Source organism: Larus michahellis, chromosome 21 (genome assembly GCF_964199755.1).
Source record: "Larus michahellis chromosome 21, bLarMic1.1, whole genome shotgun sequence".
Classification (NCBI taxonomy): domain Eukaryota; kingdom Metazoa; phylum Chordata; class Aves; order Charadriiformes; family Laridae; genus Larus; species Larus michahellis.
In genome coordinates, this window is record NC_133916.1 from 1794486 (window position 1) to 1820011 (window position 25526).

At 49.3% G+C, this 25526-nt stretch overlaps 2 protein-coding genes across 4 annotated transcripts in view; one reads left to right on the forward strand and one right to left on the reverse strand.

Moving 5' to 3' along the window:
* The window catches only part of CEPT1 (choline/ethanolamine phosphotransferase 1), a 33654-nt gene extending 32363 nt beyond the window's left edge, over positions 1-1291 (reverse strand). For 2 of the 3 annotated variants that reach the window (XM_074564286.1, XM_074564282.1), the window contains exon 1: positions 901-1291. The gene's annotated coding sequence lies outside the window, so the exon portion shown is untranslated. Of the gene's footprint in view, positions 1-119; positions 310-900 lie in introns of those variants that run through there. The other variant, XM_074564288.1, reaches the window with a different exon arrangement.
* On the forward strand, positions 24-16973 carry DRAM2 (DNA damage regulated autophagy modulator 2). The gene is made up of 9 exons (XM_074564289.1): positions 24-88; positions 3604-3694; positions 6148-6305; positions 7010-7077; positions 7621-7760; positions 10119-10296; positions 15089-15171; positions 16118-16210; positions 16626-16973. The coding sequence occupies exons 3-9, from the start codon at positions 6175-6177 to the stop codon at positions 16731-16733; spliced, it is 801 nt and encodes a 266-aa protein (XP_074420390.1). The 5' UTR covers positions 24-88; positions 3604-3694; positions 6148-6174; the 3' UTR covers positions 16734-16973.
* The last annotated feature ends 8553 nt before the right edge of the window (positions 16974-25526 follow it).

Below are 25526 nucleotides of genomic sequence, written 5' to 3' on the forward strand. Positions count from 1 at the left end.
GGGCAGCGGCGCGCGCCGGGGGCGGGGCGGGGCGGGGCGGAGAGGGGCGGGGCGAGGCCGCCGCGGGGACGGCGCGGGAGCGGTTGAGGTAAATTGGGGGGGGGGCGGCGGGGACTCACCGAGCGCGGCTTCTCCTCCCCATCCCGGGGCCCGACCCTCCCGGTCACCCCCTGTCACCTCCTCAGCGACCCTCCGGTGTCCCTGTCACCCCCCACAGCGATCCTCCGGTGTCTCTTCGCCTCCCCGGTTCTCCCCTCGGCGACCCTCCGGTGTCCCCGTCACTCCAGCGACTTTCCGATGTCCCTGTCACTGCCCGTCACCCCCTCAGCGACTCTCCGGTGTCGTTGTCACCCCCTCAGCGACCCTCCGGTGCCATTCCCGGCCCCCTCCGTCCCGACCCCGCGTCAGCCCTCCTCGCCGCCCCCCCGCCGGCCTCGCTGGAAACCCCCAACGCCCCTAGAGACCCCCGTTACCTCAGGTGTCCCCCCTCCCTCCCTCCTTCCCCTGACAAATCCCCCGCAACCCCGGTCACCTCCCATCAGCCCTAGTGACTCCCCATCGCTTTCCCTGCTGCCCCGGTGACCCCCGACCACCATCCCCTCTGACCCCCATCGCTCCCAGTGGCCCCCCCTGCCCCGGGGACCCCATGGGGTCCCTTAGTCCTCTTAACTCCCTGCCCCCAGGCCTCCCCTTTCCCCCCTCCATCTCCCCCCCTTCCTTCCTGCCCATCCTGAACCTTCCCTCCCTGCTGTCCCCTCTCCCTTTTCCCTCTCTCTGACCACCCAGAGCTGTCCCCGACACTCTGTGCACCTCCAGTCCCTCTCTGTGACCTTGCAGCAACTTCGATTCCCCAGCCGTAACGTGGGAGACTGTCTCCCGTGCTCTGCTTCGAGTACTCACATATTTTTAGCTGCTTTTCTCTGGTTAGACAGGTTGGACTGACAGGTAGCGTGCGTTCATCCCGGACACCGAGCTCCCCAAGTCAGCTGTAGCGACAGGCCGGTATCGTGGTATGCCAGGTTTCTAAAACAGGCATTGGTACATCCTAATGTCATGGTATCTTGTGCCTGGCTCTGTTTGGTTTGGCGCCGTGCCATTCCGTTGCTTCCTCGGCTGGGTAATGGGGGCTTAGCAGGGGCGTAAAGATCCTCTCTTCAACTGACCCCCATATCCAAAAGATTTAATAGCAACTTTTTTGGCGTTTATACGGAGAAAACACTCAACATGAGTCATCCGTCATTACCCTGCAGTGGGAACAACAAAGGTGACACATTTCCTACTTTGTTACTTCTAGTCCTTTGAGGATTAGCAACCTTTAACCGTTGTTATCAGTTTGACCCTGACAATAAGTTGCGTAAATGAACGTGTTCAGTGTTCAGTCCCTTTCTGACTCATCCCCATCCGACCTTCGCATTTGCTCAGGAATGCACACAGCAAATTGCTGCGTCGTTCTTCAACACAGCGTCTGTTGGAGTAGTTTGCTGGAGAGAAAAAGGAGTATCTCATGGTTTGGCTTTATCTCTGCCTGTCCTGCTCGGAGAGGGAGGTTGACAATGAGGGTATCAGTGTTAATTTAGAAATTTCCCTTTTCCACACGTACTTTTTACCATCTTCTCAGCATTATTATTCTAGATAACGTTAACTTTCTGCCGTTAGTGGTCTTGGCCACCTTTCAGTTTCATTTGTAGTTTCTATTCCGCATGCTCACGTATGTGCAGAATGCTGCTGCACGCTTCCTGCGTTTGAAGAAAAACCTCAGAGGTGTTTAAAATTTCCGTTGTTTTTGAAACCCTTCCTTGACTTGCTCTTGTTGATGATTTGATAATGTCTATTGCAGGAAAGATCTGTGATACTCAGTCTGGGTCGTAAACCCCCCCTTAGGATGTGGAAGTGCCTACAGATCAGGATAAATGTTTAAGCAAATCGTAGTTACGTTGAAAAGAGCCATTGTGTAATCAGTTGGCAAAGGACCTTGTGAAAAAACAAGGAGGTGGAGTGTGTTTTCTTTCATACTGTTAAAAACAATAGGACAGGATGAGGTGTTAATAATGATTTATTTCAAGACCTTCCAGCTGGCAAATTGCGAGGCAATTCCATCCTGCCTCCCAGTGATTTGAGATGCCTCGTTACGCGTCTGTGCTTGCCCAGACGCTGCAGGTTCAGAGCGCCATGAGTTGGCACTGACACGGTGTCTCTGCAGCCGTGCGAAGTTTGGACGGCCTCGAGCAGACGGTGCCATAAATGTGCACAGCACTTTGCATGCAACAAAGCCCGTGTTTGGTATATACAGTCTGTCTACACAATAGGGTGAAAAAAGACTTGGTGTCACTGAAAAACATTAAACAGGGAGGAAGGTGAAGGGAGGTGATAAGAGTTCAGGGAAGATCTTGACAGAACTAAGAAAGAATTTAAGGGGGAAAAAATTACAAAACGTTTTTAAGCGTAAGGAGAGTTTGTCACAGGTTTATGTCTATGAAAGTAAGAGGATCGGAGTAGCAGTTTTCTGGTAGAGCCCAAACCAGCTCTAATCCCCGTGCCGTTGGGATGTACCAGCCTGCAGCTATATCCACAGTAAGAAGTTGTGCCTCACCAAAGCTCTCAGGTTGCAACTGAAGCTACCACACTGCTCTTTATGTCTGACCACATGAAAACGAGCATAATTTGTGTCCAGGCCTTAGCTTCGGGCTGAGTGACAGCATAGGTTGCAGAGTCTTGACTGACCGAGGGCTTCTCTGCAGCAGACGTTGCTGACAGGGTGCCTGCGTAGACACATTTACTTTGTAATAAGAGCAATATCCAGGGGGGAAATTTGGAATAGCTGTTCTGCTTTACTAACCTCGCCTTAGTCCAGCTAAATTAATCTGCATAGGTACGCAAATACTCCCAATGGGTGGAGAATCAGCGCTGTCTGTCAGCCTTACCCCCACATAGCTTCAGTCGCACTGCACCACCCCAGAGCTGCGTCTGACCAGCACCAAGACGTTGCAGACATCTCAAGCTTATGAATATCTCCAGCTAACGGGAACGCAGCACAGTGTCTCCTCTCTGACGACTTCTCCCGTGTGTGAAAATGGCAGCTGCTCACGGGAGGAGAGGACAGGAGCTGTGGGATGTCTGGTTAAATTCAGGTTGCTTAAGCACCTGTCCTGCCACATATTTAGCGCAGCACCAGCATGACATTGGGATGCTCACCCGCAATGAAACGGGAAGACTCAATGTTCTGTCCTCTTCCTTACATGAAAGCAGTGATCATAGGCACTGGTTTTAGTTGCATTCAAACAGTTGCGTTCATTTTTTCTCTTGAAAACTTCTCTTTTCAAGTCAAATCTTTGTGTCGACAAGTCCTACAAATCAGAAAGTCCTAAACAGCTGTTTTTCTGCATTTCTACCATCCCACCATACGCATGCTTCACTCCTTAAACCACTTGGAACATAGGAAAACCGCCTTGTGTCCGTCCAACAGTCTGTCTAATCCAGTGTTTCAGTCAGCAGCAATGACTAATAGAAGATGCTAAGAAGGAGAATAAATACCATAGAGTAAAAGTTATAGAAGTACCTCTACCTCACGTCTTGATTATTTTCCTTTACATCTCAAAAATTTAGAAAAAAAATGAAGCGAAATGTGGAACTTCACCAGAAAGATGACTTTGGATTCCCCTTGATGTGTCATTTCTTCTGATGCCGTTGTTCTCAGGTATGTGGCACATTGTTTGTTTGTTTGTTTTCAGGCAAAAATCTATTAGCTCAGAAATAAGGTTGAGGCACTAATAACATTTAAATGCTAAAGGAAAAGTAAAATCTAAACATCAGACTCACTGCTTGAAGTTTTGAATTACATGCCCAGGCACGTAGCGTCTGTAACAGAGAACACCATGCAAAATACGCATTTCTCTTTCATACAAATTCCCAGTTTACTCATACAAGAGATGGGATTGTGAAGTTATATTCATGACTGTTTTTACTGCATTACAGTCTTAAAATGAAAGTCAACATTAGAGAGCAAATGTTGTACCTACCTTAAAAATGAAAGCTTAAGGGTAAGAAAGCAAGCACCTTTAATTCTATCACTCTGTTCTTATTCACTACATCTGTTAGACACCTTTATCTGCTACTTAACATCTTCCCTGCAAGCAGCTGAACCTTTCATTTTACAAGGATGTAATTGTACATTCTTTTCAAGGGTTATCACATTTGGCTTTCGTTACCTCCTGGGAGTGTGCCAGAGCTCATTTGTTCTTGTTTGAACCGCTAATATTCTAGGCTTAAAAGCAGCACAAACACAAGACAGTGACCAGCTTCTGGTAAATGAGCAATTCTCATTATGCGTTGTTACGCATTACATGACGAATCCATCAGCCTGGCTTTCCACAAGCTGTCCTAGACATGCGGCTGCCAAAGTTCAGCAAAAAGCTATGCCGTGGAATGACAAAGATCTGCCTGGGACCAAATACCTGCCGAGTGCAGTAACTCCACGTCAGGTCTCCTCAGTGAGATGCAAAGGAGTTGATCAGCCCTGATCTGTTGCAAGATTCACTCACTTTTGTTTCACTTCTTTCTTCCTCCCATGAGATTTTCTAGTCTTGGTGCTTCCTATCTCTTTCTTCCTTTTCTCTTTGTCCTTTCTTTCAGTCTCTCACACTCTAGGCAGTGCCCACCTCCTAAAACCTCTCAGTGCTGCATTCTATTTGATCTCAATGTTACTTTGTTTTTCTCACACACTGTTTGATCTTTGCCTGGATGCCCTTGGATCCATACTTGTCATTATTTGCTTTTCACCTTTTTCCTGTTTCATATTCCATTTAGAGTCTCCAGTTTCAGCTATGCCTAAACACTTTCTGTACTCAACAGTGTAAATGTAAGGGAATGCCCTCAGTAAAATGGCATAAAACACAGGCCAAGTATAGCCTAGAGAAGAGAAGGCTCAGGTGGGATCTCGTCAATATGTACAAATACCTGAAGGGAGGCTGCAAAGAGGACGGAGCCAGGCTCTTTTCAGTGGTGGCCAGTGCCAGGACCAGAGGCAGCGGGCGCACACTGAAACTCAGGAGGCTCTGTCTGAACTTAAGGAAACACTTTTTCACTGTGAGGATGACAGAGCACTGGCACAGGTTGCCCAGAGAGGTTGTAGTGTCTCCATCCTTGGAGATATTCAAAAGCTGTCCTGCACAACTGGCTCTGGGGGCCCTGTTTGAGCAGGGAGTTGGACAAGATGACCTCCAGCCATCCCTTCCCACCTCATCCATTCTGGGATTCTGAAGTCAGCTCTGCCTAACTTTGAATTTGAAGCCGATCGATAGAAAATTACTTCCCTCTAACAGCAAGAGGAGAGAGGAACCACAGTTCTTTCTGTGTGAGCTCACCAGGGTGACGCAGCTGCACATTATTGCTCTTAGAGAGATGGAGGTGGAGGCACAGGTTTGCTGTCAGGTTGGGATTTACAGAGCTTGCTGTCAGGAGTACAGAGTTAGCCATTGCACTCTACTGTAAACGGACCTTGTCCTCCCACCAGTGAAAACATGGTAGCTGCTACACTGCCACCAGGACAAAGTAGCCCTTGAGTTTGAAGGTTGTGGCTGGTAGCGCTCAGCTCTTGCTCATAGATATCTGTGAGCTTAAGTGATGCTTATAACAGATGTTGAGTCACACAGCATGACAGGTAGTAAATGAGTGCAGATATTAAAGTAATTTTAGGTCATTTTCTCCAAGTCTGCCCAGTTGATTGTTAATGGAAGTTAGAGGCTCTACAACAGCCACTATCAGTTAAACTGTCACTACTGGGACACGTTCTCTGTCAGCCTCACTAATTCTAACATGGTGTTATGACACAAGGGTAAGAAGAAAATAGAGTCAGTTATTCACAGTGACCTATTTGACCTTATTCTGGCAGCAACAAATGCTAATACATGTAGTAAAGTGACACTGCTGGTTTCTTTTCTCATAATCTTCTAAGAATTTCAGGATTAATATTTCCAGATGTTATTTCTGCTTATTTATGATTGCTTCTGTTCCGTGAAGTCAAATGTTCGCTTTGGGTTTGCAGGACAGAACTGAGAGCGGTATCAAATCGCTGTACTTGAAGCAGCTTGCCTCAAGAAAAGCAAAATCTTTGATAAATCGTAGTAAACATTTGTATTTGATTCCTCACAGTGTTTGGAGTTAGAAGTCAGCGCTGCAATGTGGTGGTTTCAGCAAGGCCTCTCTGTCTTGCCTGTGGCTTTGGTTGTTTGGTCAGCTGCATCTTTTGTGTTTTCATACATTACTGCAATCGTCCTACACCACGTCGACCCTTTGGTGCCCTACATCAGGTCAGTAACGTTCAGCCCGTACCGCGGTATTGAATTGGCCTCTCCTGTGAATTCCTCCCCAACTCCAAACTTTAAACGGCAGTTCTTACCCAACAGCTCCAGTTCTAAAGTTACTCCCTGTTTATTTGTGTGTTATTTGTGTGTAACTCTATTTAAGGCTGTTTATTTTTGTGCAAAAGTCTAACCTTTAAGCTGTGGCTCTGTGAACGTATCCTTAAAGCGATGACGAACAAGAAGGCAGGGGATGCATCTCCAACCCTCTGTTCAGAGTAAAGCGTGTTGCTGTCACCGGGTTTGGGTGCACCAGTAAATCCGTACTATAATCTATGTTCCCAAATGCCTTGCATCAAGGCTGTACAATTGTCTTTGACCTTAGTTTTGGTCTTTCAGTTTTCTAGGTTCTTAATTTTTCTAGTTTTAGTAGTCTTTATTCACCTTTTATATATTCAAGATCAGTCTAAAAGGAATAGTTATACAAAGTACGTTCATTCCTTGCTCCAGGGATAGCATGTCTTTACCGTGCTTATTTCTACAGCTCTAGAAACTAGCGCAGTATAGTTTGAGTGATGAAAAATTCAATGGAAAATATCTGGAGGGTTTTTACAGATCTGTTTCTTATGGTTCCTTTGTAGACTGAAATAAGTAAAGTTGTGTTGCAGTTTTTAGTATAGATAGATACGTATCACTCCATTTATCTCTTTCAGTGATACAGGGACAATACCACCTGAAAGATGCTTGTTTGGGATCATGTTAAATATTTCGACTTTCTTCGGTGAGTATAGAAAGCTGTCCTTGGGAACTGCGGGCAGTTCTGGAATGCACACGGCTTTAAGCAATGTCATTTCCTTATTCCAATCATTAAGCAGCCCATAATTCTCGGTTAAAAACTAAATTCTAAGCAACCAATCTTAATTCTCTTAAGCAATTCAGAGGAAAGGATGTGTCAGGGATGTTATCCACAAAGCCAGCGTGACAGCTGCAGATTCCAGAAGGCCAAAAATGCATTTAAAAAACCCAACAGACTAGTAAAAGGAATAGAAATGCAAATTCAAGGCAGCCACCTTACTTGTGCTACAATTATGGGGGAAAGTATGTCTTTCAAATGAAAGAGATCTGAAAAAAATCTAGGAAGTTGACTTGTTTACCATTATATTATTTCAGTTTTGACTTCCAGATTCTCAGCTTTCCAGTTTCAGTGTACCATAAGACAGTTTTTTTGTTTTAATTAGTTGCCTCTGTCACTCAGCATCTTCCCAGTTAAAAAAGGGGAGTCGTCAACTGAAAATCTTACTGCATTTGGGTTCTTTATTAACAGGTATGGCTACCATGTATGTCCGTTATAAACAAGTTTACGCTTTGAATCCAGAAAAATCCAAGATCCTCAAGCTTAATAAGATTGGCCTTACACTAGGATTGATGAGCTGTTTTGGACTTTGCATAATTGCAAATTTCCAGGTTTGTGCTTTGCTTGCAACATTCTGAAGCTGTCGAGTTGTGCGTTTGTTTGATTACTGGGATATCTGATAAAATAGGGGGGGTTGCAGAAAGCAAATTCATCTTGGATCTCCTTATAGATCTGAAAACTGTAGCTCCAGGTTGAAAGACCACAACTGTACTTTCTTTTGACTCAAACGAATCAAGCGTCAATTAGTCAAAAATTGTTAGAACTAGTAAAGCCAACAAAAACACCCAACCCCACAAGAACTCTAGATCTCAAAAAATCTACGTTCTTAGGTATAGTTCCCTAATATACCTATATCTAGTATAGCACACTATAGCACACTATAACCCAATTCTTGAAAATACTGCAGTGTCAAACAGCCTTTGAACTTCTCCCTCCTGGTGTCTATTTTTTTTCCCGCCTCAGTACTTTGTTTTTCCAAAATCTGATATTCTCACATATCGCACCATCAGCAGGACCACGTTCTCCATCGTTGGCTGTTACATGCCAGGCAGTCCCACAACTGCCAGCCTCACCGTATTAATTACCTGATGGATTTGGGGGGATCTGTAGTGGTGCCTTTAGCCACTAGGGGCTGCAGTGTCACCTTGGTCTCCTGCTGGATTAGGGCCAGGGAAAAGCAAAGAGGAAAAGCTCCTGGAAAGCTCCACCTTTTTCCCTTCTTCACCCCTAGCGCAGCTCTCCGAAGTGCTTCAGCAGCCCCTCTCTTAGAAGCCTCAGCACGCTCATTTTGGGTTTGGTTTTGGAGGCCTCAATCTATTTACTTCATTTTCTAGAGCCCCAGCTATACCCAGAGGTCACAGCCTCCCCTATCACCCCCACCAAGCAAAAGCCTCCAGGCTGTGTTCAGCTCCATGATTTCCCTCCACCACTGGTCAGGAGGGCGTATGACTGCTTTCTGCAGGTTTCGATATAATCAAAATACAGAAGGTGCGTGTTGATTTGTTAACTACTGTGTGTAACATTTCATCCTGAGCAAGACAAAAATTGGAAGCCGTGTACCTGCATATCCAAGTGATGCTCAGGACTGGTTGAGGGCCCCCCCAGAGGCAAAAGGAGCTAAAGCCCCCTGGAATCCACTAGTTACTGAAGACAACTGAAGTGTGACAGTCTGCAAAGATGAACAAAGGGGATATGGGAACAGCCATGACACGGAGAGCTCCAGACAGCCCTGACTGCTGGGAGTCAAAGCAGTAGCAATAACTCATCCTCATGGGAGCTTTAATTCGTGCTGTTCAGCCGGTGCTTTTGCTTTATTCTAGCCGTGGCTATTGATTTCCTCTCATATAAGGCAAAGATTTCTCTCTGATGACACCTCATCACTGAACAGCACACGATTTTGAAGCACCCGCTTTTGCAACTTGGTTATTCACTATTTAAATATAAATTCTCACCTCTGTTACACGGTGGATGCAGCATTTAAAATTCATTTGTGCACATGGAGATTGTGAGGAAAGGGTGACTCCGATTCCTGATCTTAATAGTTAGTAAAATACACGGTCTTATGCTTTAGGGCATAAAAGATCACCCGCGTGATTGGAGAGTGGGGAGGCTGCCAGGCCTTGCATTGCACAACTGGCAAGATAACACTTTTTAGTTTCTGTCTTTGTCTACTGTGCTTAGCCAGGGACGAGAGGAAAGGACTGAAGGCAAGGTGATTTTTCAGGGCGTAGATTTTGAGTTGGGTTGTTTTTCTTGGAATAACTGCTAATTTTAATGATTTTTACTATTTGACAGTTGATTCTCCTATATCGTTTTTTAAGTTAAGATGTATTACTGCTTGATTCAACCTCGTTCCCTTTGAGTATTCAAAAGTACTAATTTGACACACAAAGTTTATTCAAACTAGAGTAATTCAGAAGAATAACTAAACCTCATTATTTTAACCCCATTTTGAGGTCTAGAACTGTGTCGTGTTTATCCTGTATTGCATTATGTTTCATAGAGGTACAGATTCCTGGGACAGAAATGCTGACCAGATAGCCTGTCACTCTCATTCCCTGCCCAACTACAGGGATTCCTTCATCCAGTTTCAGTGTTACTGTCCCTTACGGCTAAAGAGAACAGCTCTTTTAAATGCCTGTAGTTAAGGTATAGCTGAGACCTATAACTTAGCCACAAGAACTTAACAAAAGCAGAAATACAGAGGGCTGGCACGTGCTGGCTTCCAGCCAACTCTGTATGGGGCTTCCAAGAAAAATCCCCCGAGTACTGGCACGTTCCAGAACTGCTTAGTTTGGGATGTGAGAAGGTGATTGAGTGGATGGAGTGCCAAAGGTTTACAGAATAAAATGGGTCTCGGGGTTTAAAACGAAACCAGGTTCTGTACAAGCAGTGCTTTCTTTCCCTAGAAATGTATTCTGTACTACATCCACGTGGTTGGAGCCTGCCTGACATTCGGAGTAGGGGCCATTTATATGCTGGTTCAAACCGTCCTCTCCTACCTGATGCAGCCAGAAGTTCACAGCAAAGACATCTTTTGGATCCGTCTGACCGTGTTACTGTGGTGTTGTTCGAGCATTGTGAGCAGTATCCTTTTGCTGTGCAGCGTCACTGTTAAGACAGAGCAGCCTTCACAAATGACAGTATTTGCATCTACATTAATTTAACCCGCCAAGGGGAAAGGCTGCGCCACAGAAGGTCTGTCATCTTTACACGTACAGCTTGTATCGTGTTATTTATTCATAGTCTGTGTTGCAACCTTTGCAACCAAAGGGAACCATCACGTTAAGCCCACAAGTGAGTCACTGGATAATAAAAAAAGGCAAGAGGGATGGTTACTACCCTTTCTCCTCTCCTTTCCTTCTGCACACCAGAGACTGAAAATGGCAAAATAAGAGTTTATCACAAAGAAGCCTGACTGTAGATTATTAAAGATAGAATCAATCGTAGAATTGTTAGGGTTGGAAGGGACCTTAAAGGTCGTCTAGTTGCAGCCCCCCTGCCCTGGGCAGGGACACCTCCCACTAGATCAGGTTGCTCAGAGCCCCGTCCAGCCTGGCCTTAAAAACTTCCAGGGACGGGGCTTCCACCACCCCTCTGGGCAACCTGTTCCGGTGTCTCACCACCCTCATGGTGAAGGACTTCTTCCCAACGTCCTGTCTGAATCGTCCCATCTCTAGTTTTAATCCATTCCCTCTAGTCCTACCATTACCCAACATCCTAAAAAGTCCCTCCCCAGCTTTCTTGTAGCCCCCTTAAGATACTGGTAGGCCACTGTAAGGTCTCCTCGGAGCCTTCTTTTCTCCAGACTGAACAACCCCAACTCTCTCAGTCTGTCCTCATAGGAGAGGTGCTCCAGCCCTCTGATCATCCTCGTGGCCCTTCTCTGGACACGTTCCAACACGTCCATGTCTCTCTTGTGGTAGGGGCTCCAGAACTGCACACAGTACTCCAGGTGGGGTCTCACGAGAGTGGAGTAGAGGGGGAGAATCACCTCCCTCGACCTGCTGGCCACGCTTCTCCTGATGCAGCCCAGGATGGGGAGAAAGAGACGCGTACTTAAGAGGTGGGTGGTTTTAATGGGGGGAAAAAAGCCAGGTAAGAAATAAAAGTGTCTGTTCCCTGGTGAGAGGACTGCTGCAGCAAGTTTTATAGTTGGATACAACTAAAAGAGAAGTACAGAATGTAGCATAAGGGCCGGAAGGAGGATCCGGGGAACTACAGGCCAGTCAGTCTGACCTCGGTGCCTGGGAAGGTCATGGAACAGATCCTCCTCAGTGCCATTACACGGCACATGCAGGAGAACAGGGTGATCAGGCCCAGTCAGCATGGGTTTGTGAAGGGCAGGTCATGCCTATCAAACCTAATATCCTTCTATGATAAGGTGACCCACTTAGTGGATGAGGGAAAAGCTGTGGATGTTATCTACTTGGATTTTTGCAAAGCTTTTGACGCTGTTTCCCACAGCATTCTCCTGGAGAAACCGGCTGCTCATGGCCTGGACAGGTGTACTCTTCTCTGGGTAAAAAACTGGCTGGATGGCCGTGCCCAGAGAGTGGTGGTAAATGGAGTTAAATCCAGTTGGTGTCCGGTCACAAGTGGTGTCCCCCAGAGCTCGGTGCTGGGGCCGGTTCCCTTTAATATCTTTATCAGTGATCTGGATGAAGGGATCGAATGCACCCTCAGTAAGTTCGCAGATGACACTAAGCTGGGCGGGCGTGTTGATCTGCTTGAGGGGAGGTTGGCTCTGCAGAGGGATCTGGACAGGCTGGACCGATGGGCTGAGACCAGTGGTGTGAGGTTCAACAAGGCCAAGTGCCGGGTCCTGCACTTGGGCCACACCAACCCCATGCAGCGCTACAGGACTGGGGCAGAGTGGCTTGAAAGCAGCCCGGCAGAAAAGGACCTGGGGGTGTTGGTGGACAGCCGGCTGAATATGAGCCAGCAGTGTGCCCAGGTGGCCAAGAAGGCCAACAGCATCCTGGCCTGTATCAGCAATAGTGTGGCCAGCAGGACTAGGGAAGTGATCATCCCCCTGTACTCGGCACTGGTGAGGCCCCACCTCGAGTACTGCGTTCAGTTTTGGGCCCCTCGCTACAAGAGGGACATTGAGGTGTTGGAGCGTGTCCAGAGAGGGGCTACAAAGCTGGTGAGGGGTCTGGAGGACAAACCTTATGAAGAACAACTGAGGGAGCTGGAATTGTTTAGCCTGGAGAAGAGGAGGCTGAGGGGAGACCTTATCACCCTCTACAACTACCTGAAAGGAGGTTGTAGAGAGATGGGGGCTGACCTCTTCTCCCTGGTGACAAGTGATAGGACAAGAGGAAACGGGTTCAAGTTATGTCAGGGGAGGTTTAGATTGGATATTAGGAAACATTTTTTCACTGAAAGGGTTATTAAACATTGGAATAGGCTGCCCAGGGAGGTGGTGGATTCACCATCCCTGGAGGTGTTTAAAAAAAGGGTAGATGGGGCACTTAGGGACATGGTTTAGAAGTGGCTCTTGTCAGGGTAGGCTAAAGGTTGGACTTGATGATCTTAAAGGTCCCTTCCAACCTCAGCAATTCTATGATTCTAGAAGAGAAAATACTACTAACCTAACGACGCGCAGCAGTGCTGCACGGTGCCAGCTGGCTCCCAGGGCAGGGCTAAAGTGCTGGTGTTTGTCAGAGAGACAGTTCTGGAGCACATTGCCAAGGTTGAGTCAGAAGAGACATTTGGCCTCTGACCTCCTCCCCTGCCCTTCCTACAGGTTAAAAGACAAGCCATTTCTGACCAGCATTCCCTGCGCCCTTCCCTCAGCTCTGGAATCCATCATCTCCCTTGACTTTGAATTCTGAGTGCTGGAACCAGCTGTGGGTTTTAGAGAAATACGGGCAAACCCATCCAGGAAGAGAGGCCTTTTTCCCATCCAGAGTCATTTAACAATCAGGAAACTGAACGGCAGCAGTTCCTCTGCTCACCCCGATGGACCTAAACGTCGTATTTTGAAAATTATGACTCGGCTTTCTGTCAAACAGGGCTACGACACTATAAAGCTTTCAAATTTACATTCCAAAGACATGAGCGCAAAAATCATTGCTTAAATGCTGTCCCTTCTGCAGCTGAATCAAGGCCACCGATTTAATCCCCACTTATTTCCAGGCTGGCAGCCAAAACCAACACTAAACCATACGCCCCGTTTCCCAGGGATGCAGCATCTCGCTGAGCACCCGTTCCTGCTACTGCGAGATTATACAATCTGTACTGGTCAGACGAGAAGCGAACCAGGCCGGTTATCTCTAAAGAAGCCAGGAGGACCCTTCCCTGCTGAGGAGGCTTGACACAGGGCAAGGAAGTCGTCTCAGACTTGGAGAATTGCCGTCCCTAGCAGAAATTTCTGGTGCTAGCAAAGGACAAGATTATCAGCTGTGAACAGTTAGGAGCCAAATACAGTTGGGGAAGACCAGAATGCAACAAGACGAACTGCTGGAAGTTAAGAGCCTTTTACTTTTGCCAAAAAAGCCACAAGCCCAAAAATCTATGGAGGTTTTTAAACCAGCGTGGTCTAACCAAAATTAGAGGGAAGTAAAGACAGCTGTAGAAGTAATGATCTATACATACATGCCTATGGAAAGTGAAGAAAAGGGAAATTGTCAGAGTATTTTCTAAATTAACAGCTCAATGTAAGCAGGGAAAGATGGTACAGGCAGAAGTCTATGGCCATAGGTGAAGTGGCTGTAACTGGTACTGGAGGGCAGAAGGAAACCTAAAAACGCTCCTAATCCTCTGGTGGAGTGAAACAGCAGAATTCCCAACACACGAAGGGCAAAGCAGTTAATTACCCGCTCTGTAACGAGGGGAGGATGGGAGACAGTTATTTTTGTATCGCGATGATTAAATTCTTTCCATTGCGGTAGTAACTCAGGCAGGTAACTAACAGCTACTGAAGCTGTTTGAAAGTTTTAATTAGCGGAGAATTGGGTATCTTGCGTTCAGATCAGTAACCAGAGCTCCCTGGACCGCTCACATCAATTTTTTAATAAGCGTTGGAAGTCTGGGTTTTCAAAGACATGTTTGTGCCAGTAAGTTCAGCCTTGTTCACTGGCAAAATTAATCTTTCACATCAGGAGGCTCCTGATGTTTAATCTCGTTAATGACTGAAGAAGTTAATATCTTAATCCTGTGAAAATCAGCTCTTCTATGCCTTAATGCTCCAGGTTTCATTTATAAAAGCAGCAGCACTGATGCAGCGTGCCTTCCCTCGGTCAGATGTTGAAAAAGTGGCATCTCAGTCCCTCTAGAAGGAGCCCAGGGCTCTGATCAAAAGAGGAATCATTGTCGCGTGGGGTTTTCCTTGGCTGCTGCACCAAAGCGCTTACCAAACCTTGAGTGAACCAAGAGGGGAACAGAAAAGCTCATAACCCTCTCTGCTGCAAATGAGTACGGTATTCCAGCCTGTAACCCACACATCAAGAATTCAAGGTGGTTGAGAAGCTGAAAAGAAATCAGAGAAAGAGGTTGAGACACTATTAGCCTGGGAAATACCACTAAAAAAACCACTGAAAATGCTAAATAAGTATTGACATCTGATCATCGTTTAAGTGCTTAAGGACAGTATGTTTGATCAAGAAGGTATAACGAGATGCGGCATATAGAGAATAAAGATAATTGATTTCGTTTGAAGTGAACCGTTTCACGTGACAGTAATTAGTCGGTTGGAACAACCGACAAGCTGAAGGGAATGGTGTGAAGTGGCCCACGTCACCATTACTGCGCGTTCTGCTGAGGAGACCTTGTGGCAAACACCCGGCCATCTCCTTGCAGCCCAGAGCTGAGGCTGAAATTGCCAAGTTGCTCGTTCTTGGTCTCGAATCTTCCTTAACGTATTCCTTCCCAGTGTTTGTTTCCTCGGTTGTCTTATACAGTGGCCTGTATGGAACGAATCTAGTGCAGAAGCTGCACTGGGACCCTCAGGAAAACGTAAGTGATTGAGTGGAGAAAATAAACAGAGAACAAAACCCAGCTACGTCGTTTGCAGTGACAAACGCACCTGGGCGCTTACTGCGGTTGTGTACGCGTACTGGGACGGGAGGGGACAGGTGAGCTTTACCAGTTCAGCCAGTACGCGGCTACTTGCTGAAGTACTGCTCTGAGCAAACCAGTTGCCGCTTCAAGCGTTGTTTTCAATTCACCTCGCTCACGGGCAGTAATTGAACTGTCTCGCCGGGTTATCAAACCGCCAGCCCGTCTGGTCGGCGATTCCCGGGCGCTGTTCCACGATAGCCGTGGGTAGTGGATCTCCTGCGCCGGCCGGGTGCGGCGAGGCACTTCGTGACCCCTGCCAGGGGGGCGTCTGGTGGAGGCAGGAGGAGGGAAGGGCCAAAGGATACCGGTGACAGAGCTGCCACTGAGGGATCCCAAGTGGGACACGGGGCGCGTAGGTCTCAGCAGCTCTGCCTCGCTCCCCGGCCCTCCCCAGCCTCTCCAGGATGGGTGGGCACGTACTGGAGGAAATACTATGCAGGCTCGTTTTGAGGGCTTTTTCCGCCTTTATTTAACGCCTAAGGAGCCTCTCCAAAGTCTGCTTACATCCAAAGAAGGGCCTTGAACCTTACTTTTGTAAAGGGGTTTTGCTGTTAGTCATGCCAAGCTCTTCAGTGAGCCTTCAGGTTTTGCAGGTGGAGTTTAAATTCCCAGCAGGGGTCACCCCAGTTGTGTGGGGCAGGTGTTGTCCTGGTCATTCTCACTCTTCTCCCGAGTTCAGCACTTCATTCCTAGAGACTCCCGATACCTGAGAAATTTTGCTCTCCAAAGGGAATAGCTGTGGGCGCGGGATGCCATACGTTCAGGCCTTTGTGCCATCTTTGTGCCGCGGCAGGTTCAAGAGGAGCTTCTCACGCTGATTTTTTTCCCCCCTCTTACGCAGGGCTACACAGCTCACATCGTCAGTACCGTCTCGGAGTGGTCGTTAGCATTCTCCTTCCTCAGCTTTTTCCTCACCTATATCCGTGACTTTCAGGTAAAAAAATGAAGCTAATGTTAAGTGCTTTGCCAAGCCCTAATCGCCTGACGCGGTGCAAGGTGGGCTGCCTTATGCCACCAGCCATCAAGGCTGGAAGACCCACAGCATGATGAGCATTAAGGAGCCCTCTCCTCCTCGGGAGGATCTGCCCCACCGCGGTGACACACGGACTCCAGCATCCGAGTGGCTTTAACCAGCTTCGCTTGTGAGACCCATCACAGCGGCAGGGGCCGTTTGCTGCAGCATTGCAAAGCAGACGGTGGAGTCAGGCCAGGAGAAGAGCTTGGGGGTTGGGCTTATAGTTCTGGAGCCGATCGGCATTTTGGTCTTTCATCCGACTTCTCAAACTGCCCGCGCTGAGGCGGCGCCGAGCCCATTAACTCGGGGTTTTCTTTCCTTTTTTCCTACACAGAAGATCTCCCTGCGTGCAGTCGTCAGCTTGCACGGCCAGACCCTTTATAACACGCCGCAGAGCTTCGCGACCGATGAGCAGACGCTGCTGATAGCGGGGAGCATCTAATGAAGGTGAAGAGAACACGTTCTCAGCGTAACTCAGGAATTTAATAGCAATAACAGTTGATATCTCTCAGCATTTATTTTATATGAAAAAGAAATCGATGAAGTGATTGTATCGCACTTGACATAAAGGGCTTTGCTATTAACCCCCACAGCAATGCAAATGTTATCAGTATTGTGAACAAGCCTGTAACATTTCTACACGTGCCGATGTCATGAAAGACTAAATGAAGGTTATTAAAGAGTTGTGTCTGCTCATCACTTCCACCACACCCAATTTACCTCCCTCGTTCCCTTGCCCTCCTCTCTCCAGACTTCCTCGGGCCGAGTCCTTTCGGACACACGGAGCCCCCAGCCCAGAGCCAGGCTCCAGCCTCATCCTCCCGCCCCCGCGGCTCCCCCTTGGGGCAGCTGGGCCTGAGCTATGCCAGAGGGGAGGGACCCCAAAGCCACCCCATCCTTTGAGCAGCCCACAGGGAAAACGCTCTGAATTTCCCTCTTCCTGGCAGTTGGTTGAGCTGATGGACGGGTTCATCCAAGAGTCTGCGTGCAGAGTATCCTTATTGCGCAAGTCTAGGAAGATCCAGAGTATGCAGCCCGCGTCCTGCGCCCTCAAGGGGGAAGCACTGACTCCGAGAATCATGGAGTTGTCTTGGTTGGAAGAGACCTTTAAGATCATTGAGTCCAACCATCAACCCAGCACTGCCAAGTTACCGCTACCCCATGTCCCTCAGCACCGTGTCTGCCCAGCTTTTCAATACCTCCAGGGATGGCGATTCCACCATGTCCCTGGGCAGCCTGTTCCGATGATTGACAGCCCTTTGGGTGAAGAATTTTTTCCTAATATCCATCCTAAACCTCCCCTGGCGCAACTTCAGGCCGTTTCCTCTTGTCCCATGGCCTGTTCCTTGGGAGAGGAGCCCGACCCCCCCTGGCTCCCCCCTCCTTTCAGGGAGCTGTAGAGAGCGAGAAGGTCTCCCCTCAGCCTCCTTTTCTCTGGGCTGAACACCCCCAGCTCCCTCAGCCGCTCCTCAGAAGTTCTCCAGCCCCTTCTCCTTGTGCTCCAGACCCCTCACCAGCTCCGTTGCCCTTCTCTGGACACGCTCCAGCCCCTCAATGTCTTTCCTGGGGTGAGGGGCCCAAAACTGGACACAGAGCTCGAGGTGGGGCCTCACCAGTGCCGAGGACAGGACGATCGCTGCCCCAGTCCTGCTGGCCACACTATTGCTGATACAGGCCAGGATGCTGGTGGCCTCCTTGGCCACCTGGACACGCTGCACAACAGCGTCAGCACAGAGCGCGACACACGTCCTTGTAGCCTTGATGTCCCTAGTGCTCCCCTCAGACAGCCCCAACCCGAGAGCCAGCAGCTCATTCCTCTTGCTACTTCCCAGAGCTGCCGTATGGTGCCATGGTTTGAGAAACCCACAACAATTCATCATCGTTTAGACAATTATTGTATCACCCGATGACCCCTCCCCACCCGGGAAGGGGAGCCGGAAAAACCAAGGAAACCCAAGGGCTGAGATATGAACAGATTTGATAGAATAAGATGAGATAATTAACATTAATAACACTAAAGAACCAATATTGATCCCAATACCAATATAAAATATGCCAGGATTATACTCAGCCCCTTCTATCATCGGAAGCCGTGCACTCCCAGCCCTGTCCCCCAGCAGGGACAGCCAACATGGCACCCTGCGAGCGCTGCGGGAGGAAGGGAAGGGCTCAGGGCTCCGGCACCGGGGTGAGGAGTTCTCACAATGGCAGCCACCACAGGAACAGAGAGCACTTCTCGGCAAACTTTCTAATTTCCATTGAATGTGATGCTCACAGTATGAAATAACCCTGTCGGCAGCTTGGGTCGAGTGCCCGGGTCTCGCTCCTCCTCATCCCCGCACCTGGCAGGCTCGAAAACACTGAGACCTTGAAACCCGCGCCCCAGAGGTGGCTGTAAAGCGAATATTGTCAGACACTAGCGTCTTCTACAACTGCAGTTTTCCCAAGCATTAGAAGATAAATTAGTCCTGTGTCGCTCAACCCAGGAGCGGACCTGGCCACGCATCAGGCTGCTCCGGAGGCCGAGCTCCCCAGGGCACCGACACCCCGGCTGCGCGCCAGGGGGGTTTACACCTCCTGTGGTCGTAGGGACCAACCTCCCCCACACAATCGCACCGCCTACACCAAGCCAAAAGCCATAAAAATACATATTTGCTCTGGTTCTACCAAAATAATTCAATATTTGATTAGAGACAGGCCTACAGCATACGTCATCGCCAGCTGCCTTTGAGCCCCATTCAGCAGGAATAGCTCAGCTTCCTTCCCAAATTGAATTATTGCTCAAGTCTACGGCTACACAAGCTCCAGCGTGTGTTTCCTCCCACACCAAAACAGCTTATTCCGGCGTCTTCCCTTCCCTGGAGGGGCAGGTAAAGGACAGGGAGAGGAATTGAACCTGGAGGCCTCCTGGAAATCCCAGCAGCTGCCCTGAGCAGGTTCTTTCTCCCAGGTTAAAGTTGGACGTCTCCATCGCAGCCGTGCTTTATTCGCCCTCGCGGCCTGGTTCAGCCCTGAGTTCAGACAGTTCACGTGGTGAACACAAGCTCTGGAGCCAAAAACCTGCCAAACTACCGAAGCCAGCGGAGGAAGAGGACACGTAGATCCGATTAACGTGGAGTCACGGAGACCCCAAGGGCTCTGCGGCTTGCAGAAGATTTCCAGGTATTCTATTTTAGCTGCTGGTAAATCCCTAGGGATCAGGGCCTCCCCGGAGACAGCACACGTGGCTACACGCTCTCTAATGAGGCAACACCCGGACCCCAGTTTCTGGTTAACGGCTACAACCTACAGAACAGGAGGTTTCAGCTCACAGAAACCCCTTTTCTGCGCCTCATTAGACAAATGGCTTGACCAGGAGATTGTCGCATCGTTGACGCGCTGCCCCGGGTTTGCGGAGCCCTGACCCCCGCTGGGCGGGGGGGTGGGGAGGAGAGAGCCCTTCGCCTGGTTACAAAAGGGGAGAAACACAAACCTCATTCACCCAGCGCCTCAGGAAGGCTCCTGCAGGACCCTGCCTGCTCACAGGGCTTTTCTCTCCTTTCCCTAGGTGCTTGGCGTCACCTTCCCTTCCCCTCTCCCTCTCGTGGGTCACTGTCAAGCACAGAGAGGTTGACCCTGACAACAAGCAACGGACAGGGAGCAATTCCCGCTCCAGAAAGATGCTGGGAGGGCTGGAGCCCCTCTGCTGTGGGGACAGGCTGAGAGAGCTGGGGGGGTTCAGCCTGGAGAAGAGAAGGCTCCGGGGAGACCTTCCAGCCCCTTCCAGTCCCTAAAGGGGCTCCAGGAAAGCTGGGGAGGGACTCTGGAGCAGGGAGGGGAGCCATGGGACAAGGGGAATGGCTTCAAACAGAAAAAGGGGAGATTTAGATGAGAGATGGGGAAGAAACTCTTTGCTGTGAGGGCAGTGAGCCCCTGGCCCAGGTTGCCCAGAGAAGCTGTGGCGGCCCCATCCCTGGAGGGGTTCAAGGCCAGGTTGGACGGGGCTTGGAGCAACCTGGGCTGGTGGGAGGTGTCCCTGCCCAGGGCAGGGGGTGGCACTGACTGGGCTTCACTATCCCTTCCAACTCTAACCATTCTATGAAATTTCTCCGTAGCAGCAGCACTCTGACGAGCCACCAAGACAGACTGTGGGCAATCAAGACTCCAAGCTCTGGGAAGACTTTGAGTTCTACCTAAACCAGAACAACCCGAGTTTGCAGTTAAAACCCCCCCCAAACCACCCCCCCAAACCACCCCAGTGCTCCCTCACCTGCTTGGCACCACTTGGTGGGTTTCCTGACCATTTGTAGACCCACAGAAGTTCAACCTCAGAGCACCAAACTCGTCTCTGTTTAACAACCTCCTCAATACTAGGAAAACCCTCCTCCTCCGCTCTCACCTTGTTCCAAAGGGACAGGGATGAGCAGCCCCCAGGAAGAGCTCCGTGCTCCTGAAGGGCTGCTCCAGAGACACATGCCCCCACTGCATCACTGCCTCTGTCTCTTTCTCCCATCCAGTCCCACCAACACAGAAGACTGATACCAAGGGGGCTGCTCAGTCCCCTGAGGCCTGGGCCAGGTCCTACCTCTCCTACTGAAGACTTTTGATGGCCAGGCGCCCTGCAGAAGCTGGGCACAGTCAGACCGTGCCGGCTGAGGAAAGCTGGAAGACTCAGGCAGACCAACCCAAGATTCTCAAGGATCTGCTTCCCTCACTGCTACCAGACTCCCAGGTTCCTGAGGGCATTAATAGACCTTAACTGCCCTCACCAGCCTCACCTGGGACCTCCTCCCACACTTTCTGCCCATGGCCCAGGAGCTCCATTTGAGCCCAGGCTCCAGCACCCAGTCCTGGCCTGAGCTGTGTTGTAGACAGATGTCCCTTTAGTTCTGCCTCTGGTTTCATTTTGTGGGTGGGCTTCAGACCTACACAGCAGGTAACTTTCCTCCAACCTGATCTCCTCCATGGACCTCAAATGTGCCATCAGACCTGTCTCCAGTCCCGTCTCCTGCTGCTCCTCACTGAACACCTTGGACAGACCCAGAACCTCATTCATCATCTCACTTTGCCTGGGGCTGTCCACGGACCCGGTAATCACCACCCTGTGCTGCCCACCTGGCCCAGCTCCCTGGCTGGTGAGGACACTGCCTGCGCCCCAGTGACCCCCAGCTCTTCCTTCCTTGGGGAGGAGCCCCACTCCTGCCACACTGAGATGTTTCAGTCAACTCCCATTGAGGTCATCAGCATTTCCTCGTTAAGGCATGGCTACATTCGTACCACTTGTCCTTGCCAGCTCCTGTGAACTCCTTCTTCTTCTACCTCTGGCCGACTGCAGTAAACTTACAGGCTTGGGCTAGAGAAATTGCCACCTAAATGACACCAGCATCTTCTCGTGAGGCCATAACTGAAAACAGGGCTGACTTTCTCACCTGCCCGGCGTGCAAGGTGGCTCTGCAGTGTTACTCCTGAAAGGAGCCCACACCTCGCTGCAAGGACAGCCAGGATGGAGGCATCTGTCGGCAGCCGAACGCTGGAGATGAAGCGTGCCAAGGAGTCACAGCCCTCTTGCTGAGACCGACGGGAATGCTAACATAAGACGTCTATTAAAAATGGAGAAAAATCTGCTAAAACGGCAACATCCAGCAGCCACTCAAATTCTTGGTGAATCCTCGTCCTACCACCTGGGCAGCCCAGGTTTGTCAGATTGTCTTGAGCTTTAACCCCACCTGTCAGGTGTGAGAGGTGGAGTACAAAAACAAGCATCTGTTTCCACCCCAAGCCAAAAGGGTGGGGGACCAGGGTGGGGGGGGCAGCTTTGCTGAGAGAGAAGAATGTGCAAGAAAAGTGTGGTAAAAACACAAAGAAAAAAAATCCCGACAGAGACCATGGCAAGGAACCTGAGCATTATCTTCAGGGAAGCGTTGAGTAGATGGGGCGGAAGCCCTAGGAGCTCATAGTGTTACGGGAGGAAACTTCCAGCTGACTCATCCTTTATGCATTGAAACAAGGTCTTCAGGGTTTGTTGGGGTTTTTTTTTATTATTATTATTTATTTAAAGAACAATGATGAGTAAGTGAGGCCATCATCAATTAAAAAAAAAAAAAAGAGAGAATTAAAAGGGTTAGCCCAAAGGGCAAAACGTACGCAAGTCACCAGAGACTCTGGAGAGCACATGTGTGCCACCAAGCCCAAGAAGACTTGGGGAGGGAGGGGGACAACCAGCGTGGCTGAACTGGGTGAAGGCAGCCATTAGATGTCGGGGGAAAAAAAGCCTTGGGATAAACTGAACTTGCATCCAAATGAGCAGGTGCCTTCAGAGACAACAAACACGTTTTTTTTTTTCCAAACACGGGGAGGAAGCTTGACAGAAGGTTTTTAAGATCAAAGTATAAAATGAGTCCTCAAAGAAAAGTCTATCAGAAAAAATTAAGATATTGGCATCCGTGACCACCACAGAAGAGCCCAGAAAGCTCCTGCCCTTTCATCACAAGGAACTGATGGATCTGTCTGAAACCCAGATGTGGGTAAGAAGTTTTAAAAGAAACTGGTGAACAGCAATGAGTTTATGAATGAACGGGATTATCCTCTCACGTTCAAACAAGAACCCTAAAGGAACAAAAAATGAAACCGCTGAAGGAAGTTCTCATTGAGAACCGCTCCGGTACTGGAGGACAGGAGAGTGGCAAATACACCACCAACTTTTTGAAGCGGTCCCAGGGCTGTCTATGGAGCCAGAAGAGCGGCGCTTTCTTGTCCATACTGATAAAATAGTTAGAAATTATAATAAAAAACAGCTGAATGGAATAGCGATGCTAGGCCAGGTGGGAAAACGTGACGTTGCAGAACAATGTAGGAAATTTTGATGGTAGATCTTATTGGAGAAAGTGATTTTATTTTAAATTAAAACACCCTCTCACACTTACAGCCACGGGCAGGTACCAAGGTGGGTGTCCACGCGGTCTGGCCAGTAGCTCGGTGCCAGGACACCGGTATCCAGGCAGCTTGTCCAGCGTTGTTTGCTGTGACACAGAGGGTGACACCAGCTTCCAAATCCTCCTCACATCTCCTGGGCGGTTCTGACTTCGGCAACGACCTATCGGCTTTGAAAGTACATTTTCATGCCCTTTAGGAGCTGACAGGTTGATCTTTTTGTCTGTCCATCCTTCCCTCCTTGTGTGAAGCATCTGGAATTACTTACTACCCTGTCCCTTCTCGTCTGGGTGTCTTGTGACTCCTACCTTATCTTCCCAACATCATCTCTGAAAGGCTTGAGTTTTCATTTTAAGCTGTTGCCTTTTCTTTAGGCTGTCATTAGTCTCCTGAGCTGGAAGTCCTCAGTAGCTGCAAACAGATGTGCTGGGATCTCCATGACTTGGTAATCTCAGTGCCATCGACCCCTGCCATGCTCCTGCCGCTTGTTTCTTCTGCTGCTCCCATGGCTGCCCGCTCTCTCTCCAGACCGGTCTTCTCTTTTCTATTACGATTCTCTACAACCAAAGAAAAGCCTCTGCCGAGTCAGTCAAGACAAGACCTGCCTCAAATCCAGTACCATTTACCAAAGGAATCGGTGTCCCTGTAAAAAGGGATCTATGGTCAATCATCTACACTGAGTCACAGACCAGCCGGAGTTGGAAGGGACCTCTGGGTGCTGCACCTGGGGAGGAAAAACCCCCTGCACCAGGACAGGTTGGGGGTGACCTGCTGGAGAGCAGCTCGGTGCAAAGAGACCTGGGAGTCCTGGGGGACAACAGGGTGCCCATGAGCCAGCAATGTGCCCTGGTGGCCAAGAAGGCCAATGGCATCCTGGGGGCATCAAGAAGAGTGTGGCCAGCAGGTGGAGGGAGGTTCATCCTCCCCCTCTGCTCTGCCCTGGGGAGGCCACAGCTGGAGCACTGGGTCCAGTTCTGGGACCTCGTCATTTTGTCATCAGCAAACTGTCCGTGTGTCTAACACAGATGTTAAACAGCACCGGTCCCAGTACCGGCCCCTGAGGAATGCCACTCGTCACTGCTAGCCGCTTGGACATCGAGCTGTTGACTGCAACTCCTTGAGTGCGACCATCCAGCCAGTTCCTTAGTCACCGAGTGGTGGAAGGCAGGCCAGCATCTGCCAGCTCCCTCAGCACTTGTCGGGGCATCCCATCGGGGCCCATGGATTTGCGGGTGTCGAGTTTGCCTAACTGAGCTCGAACCCGATACTCTTCAACCGAGGGAGAGTCTTCCTTTCTCCAGACTTTTTCTCTTACCCCCAGGCTCTGGGGTTCCTGAGGGCCGGCCTTAGCAGTAAAGACTGAAGCAAAGAAGGCATTCAGTAACTCCGCCTTCTCTGTATCCTCCGTCTCCAGGGCACCCACCTCATTCAGCAGCGGGCCCACATTTTCCCTACTCTTCCTTTTACTGCTGATGTACTTGAAGAAGCCTTTCTTATTGTCTTTGACATCCCTTGCCAGGTTTAATATTAAGAGGGCCTTAGCCTTCCTTGTTGCATCGCTGCATACTCTGACAACATTCCTATACTCCTCCCAAGTGGCCAGTCCCTTTTTCCACATCCTGTAAACTTCCTTCTTCCATTTGAGTTTTTCCAGAAGCTCCTTGCTCATCCGTGCAGGTCTCCTGCCTCCTTTGCTTGATTTCTCACTCACAGGGATGCACCGATCTTGAGCTTGGAGGAAGCGGTGCTTGAATACCAACCAGCTCTCTTTCACCCCCCTTCCTCCTAGAGCCTGAGCTCGTGGGATTCCTCCAAGCAGGTCTTTGAAGAGGCCAAAGGCAGCTCTCCTGAAGCCTGGGGCTGTAATCCTAATTATTGCCCTGCTTCTTCCACGCGGGATCCCGAACTCCACCATCTCATGGTCACTGCAGCCAAGACTGCCGCCAGCCTTCGTATCCCCAACCAGTCCTTTGTTTGTCAGCTCCAGGTCCAGCAGTGCACCTCTCCTCGTTGGCTCCTCCATCACCTGTGTCAGTTTGCCAGTGGCACAGCTCTCACGAAAATTGAAAAATGCTCCAGAAGGTTCTTGGAACACCAAATAACTGAGCAATAAAACAAATTATGAAATTCAGAGTAGATGAATGAAAGCCTTTGTGTTTCCACGCACACTAAGGAGCCCTGAATAAGCTGCTACGTTCCAAGAGATCAGCAAATTTAGTAGATCAGTCCCCCAAAATATCAGCTCAATGGTGAAAAGCCCTGGAATATAAGAAATTATTAGGGAGGTACAGACAGCAAAACAAAAACCATCACACGATGTAATGAC

What these genes read in the sequence shown, in the direction of transcription:
- DRAM2 (XM_074564289.1), top strand. Translation starts at nt 6,175, where the DNA reads ATGTGGTGGTTTCAGCAAGGCCTCTCTGTCTTGCCTGTGGCTTTGGTT. An exon ending in CCTTTGGTGCCCTACATCAG is followed by an intron (nt 6,306 to 7,009) that starts GTCAGTAACGTT and finishes TATCTCTTTCAG; the next exon opens with TGATACAGGGACAATACCAC. An exon ending in AAATATTTCGACTTTCTTCG is followed by an intron (nt 7,078 to 7,620) that starts GTGAGTATAGAA and finishes CTTTATTAACAG; the next exon opens with GTATGGCTACCATGTATGTC.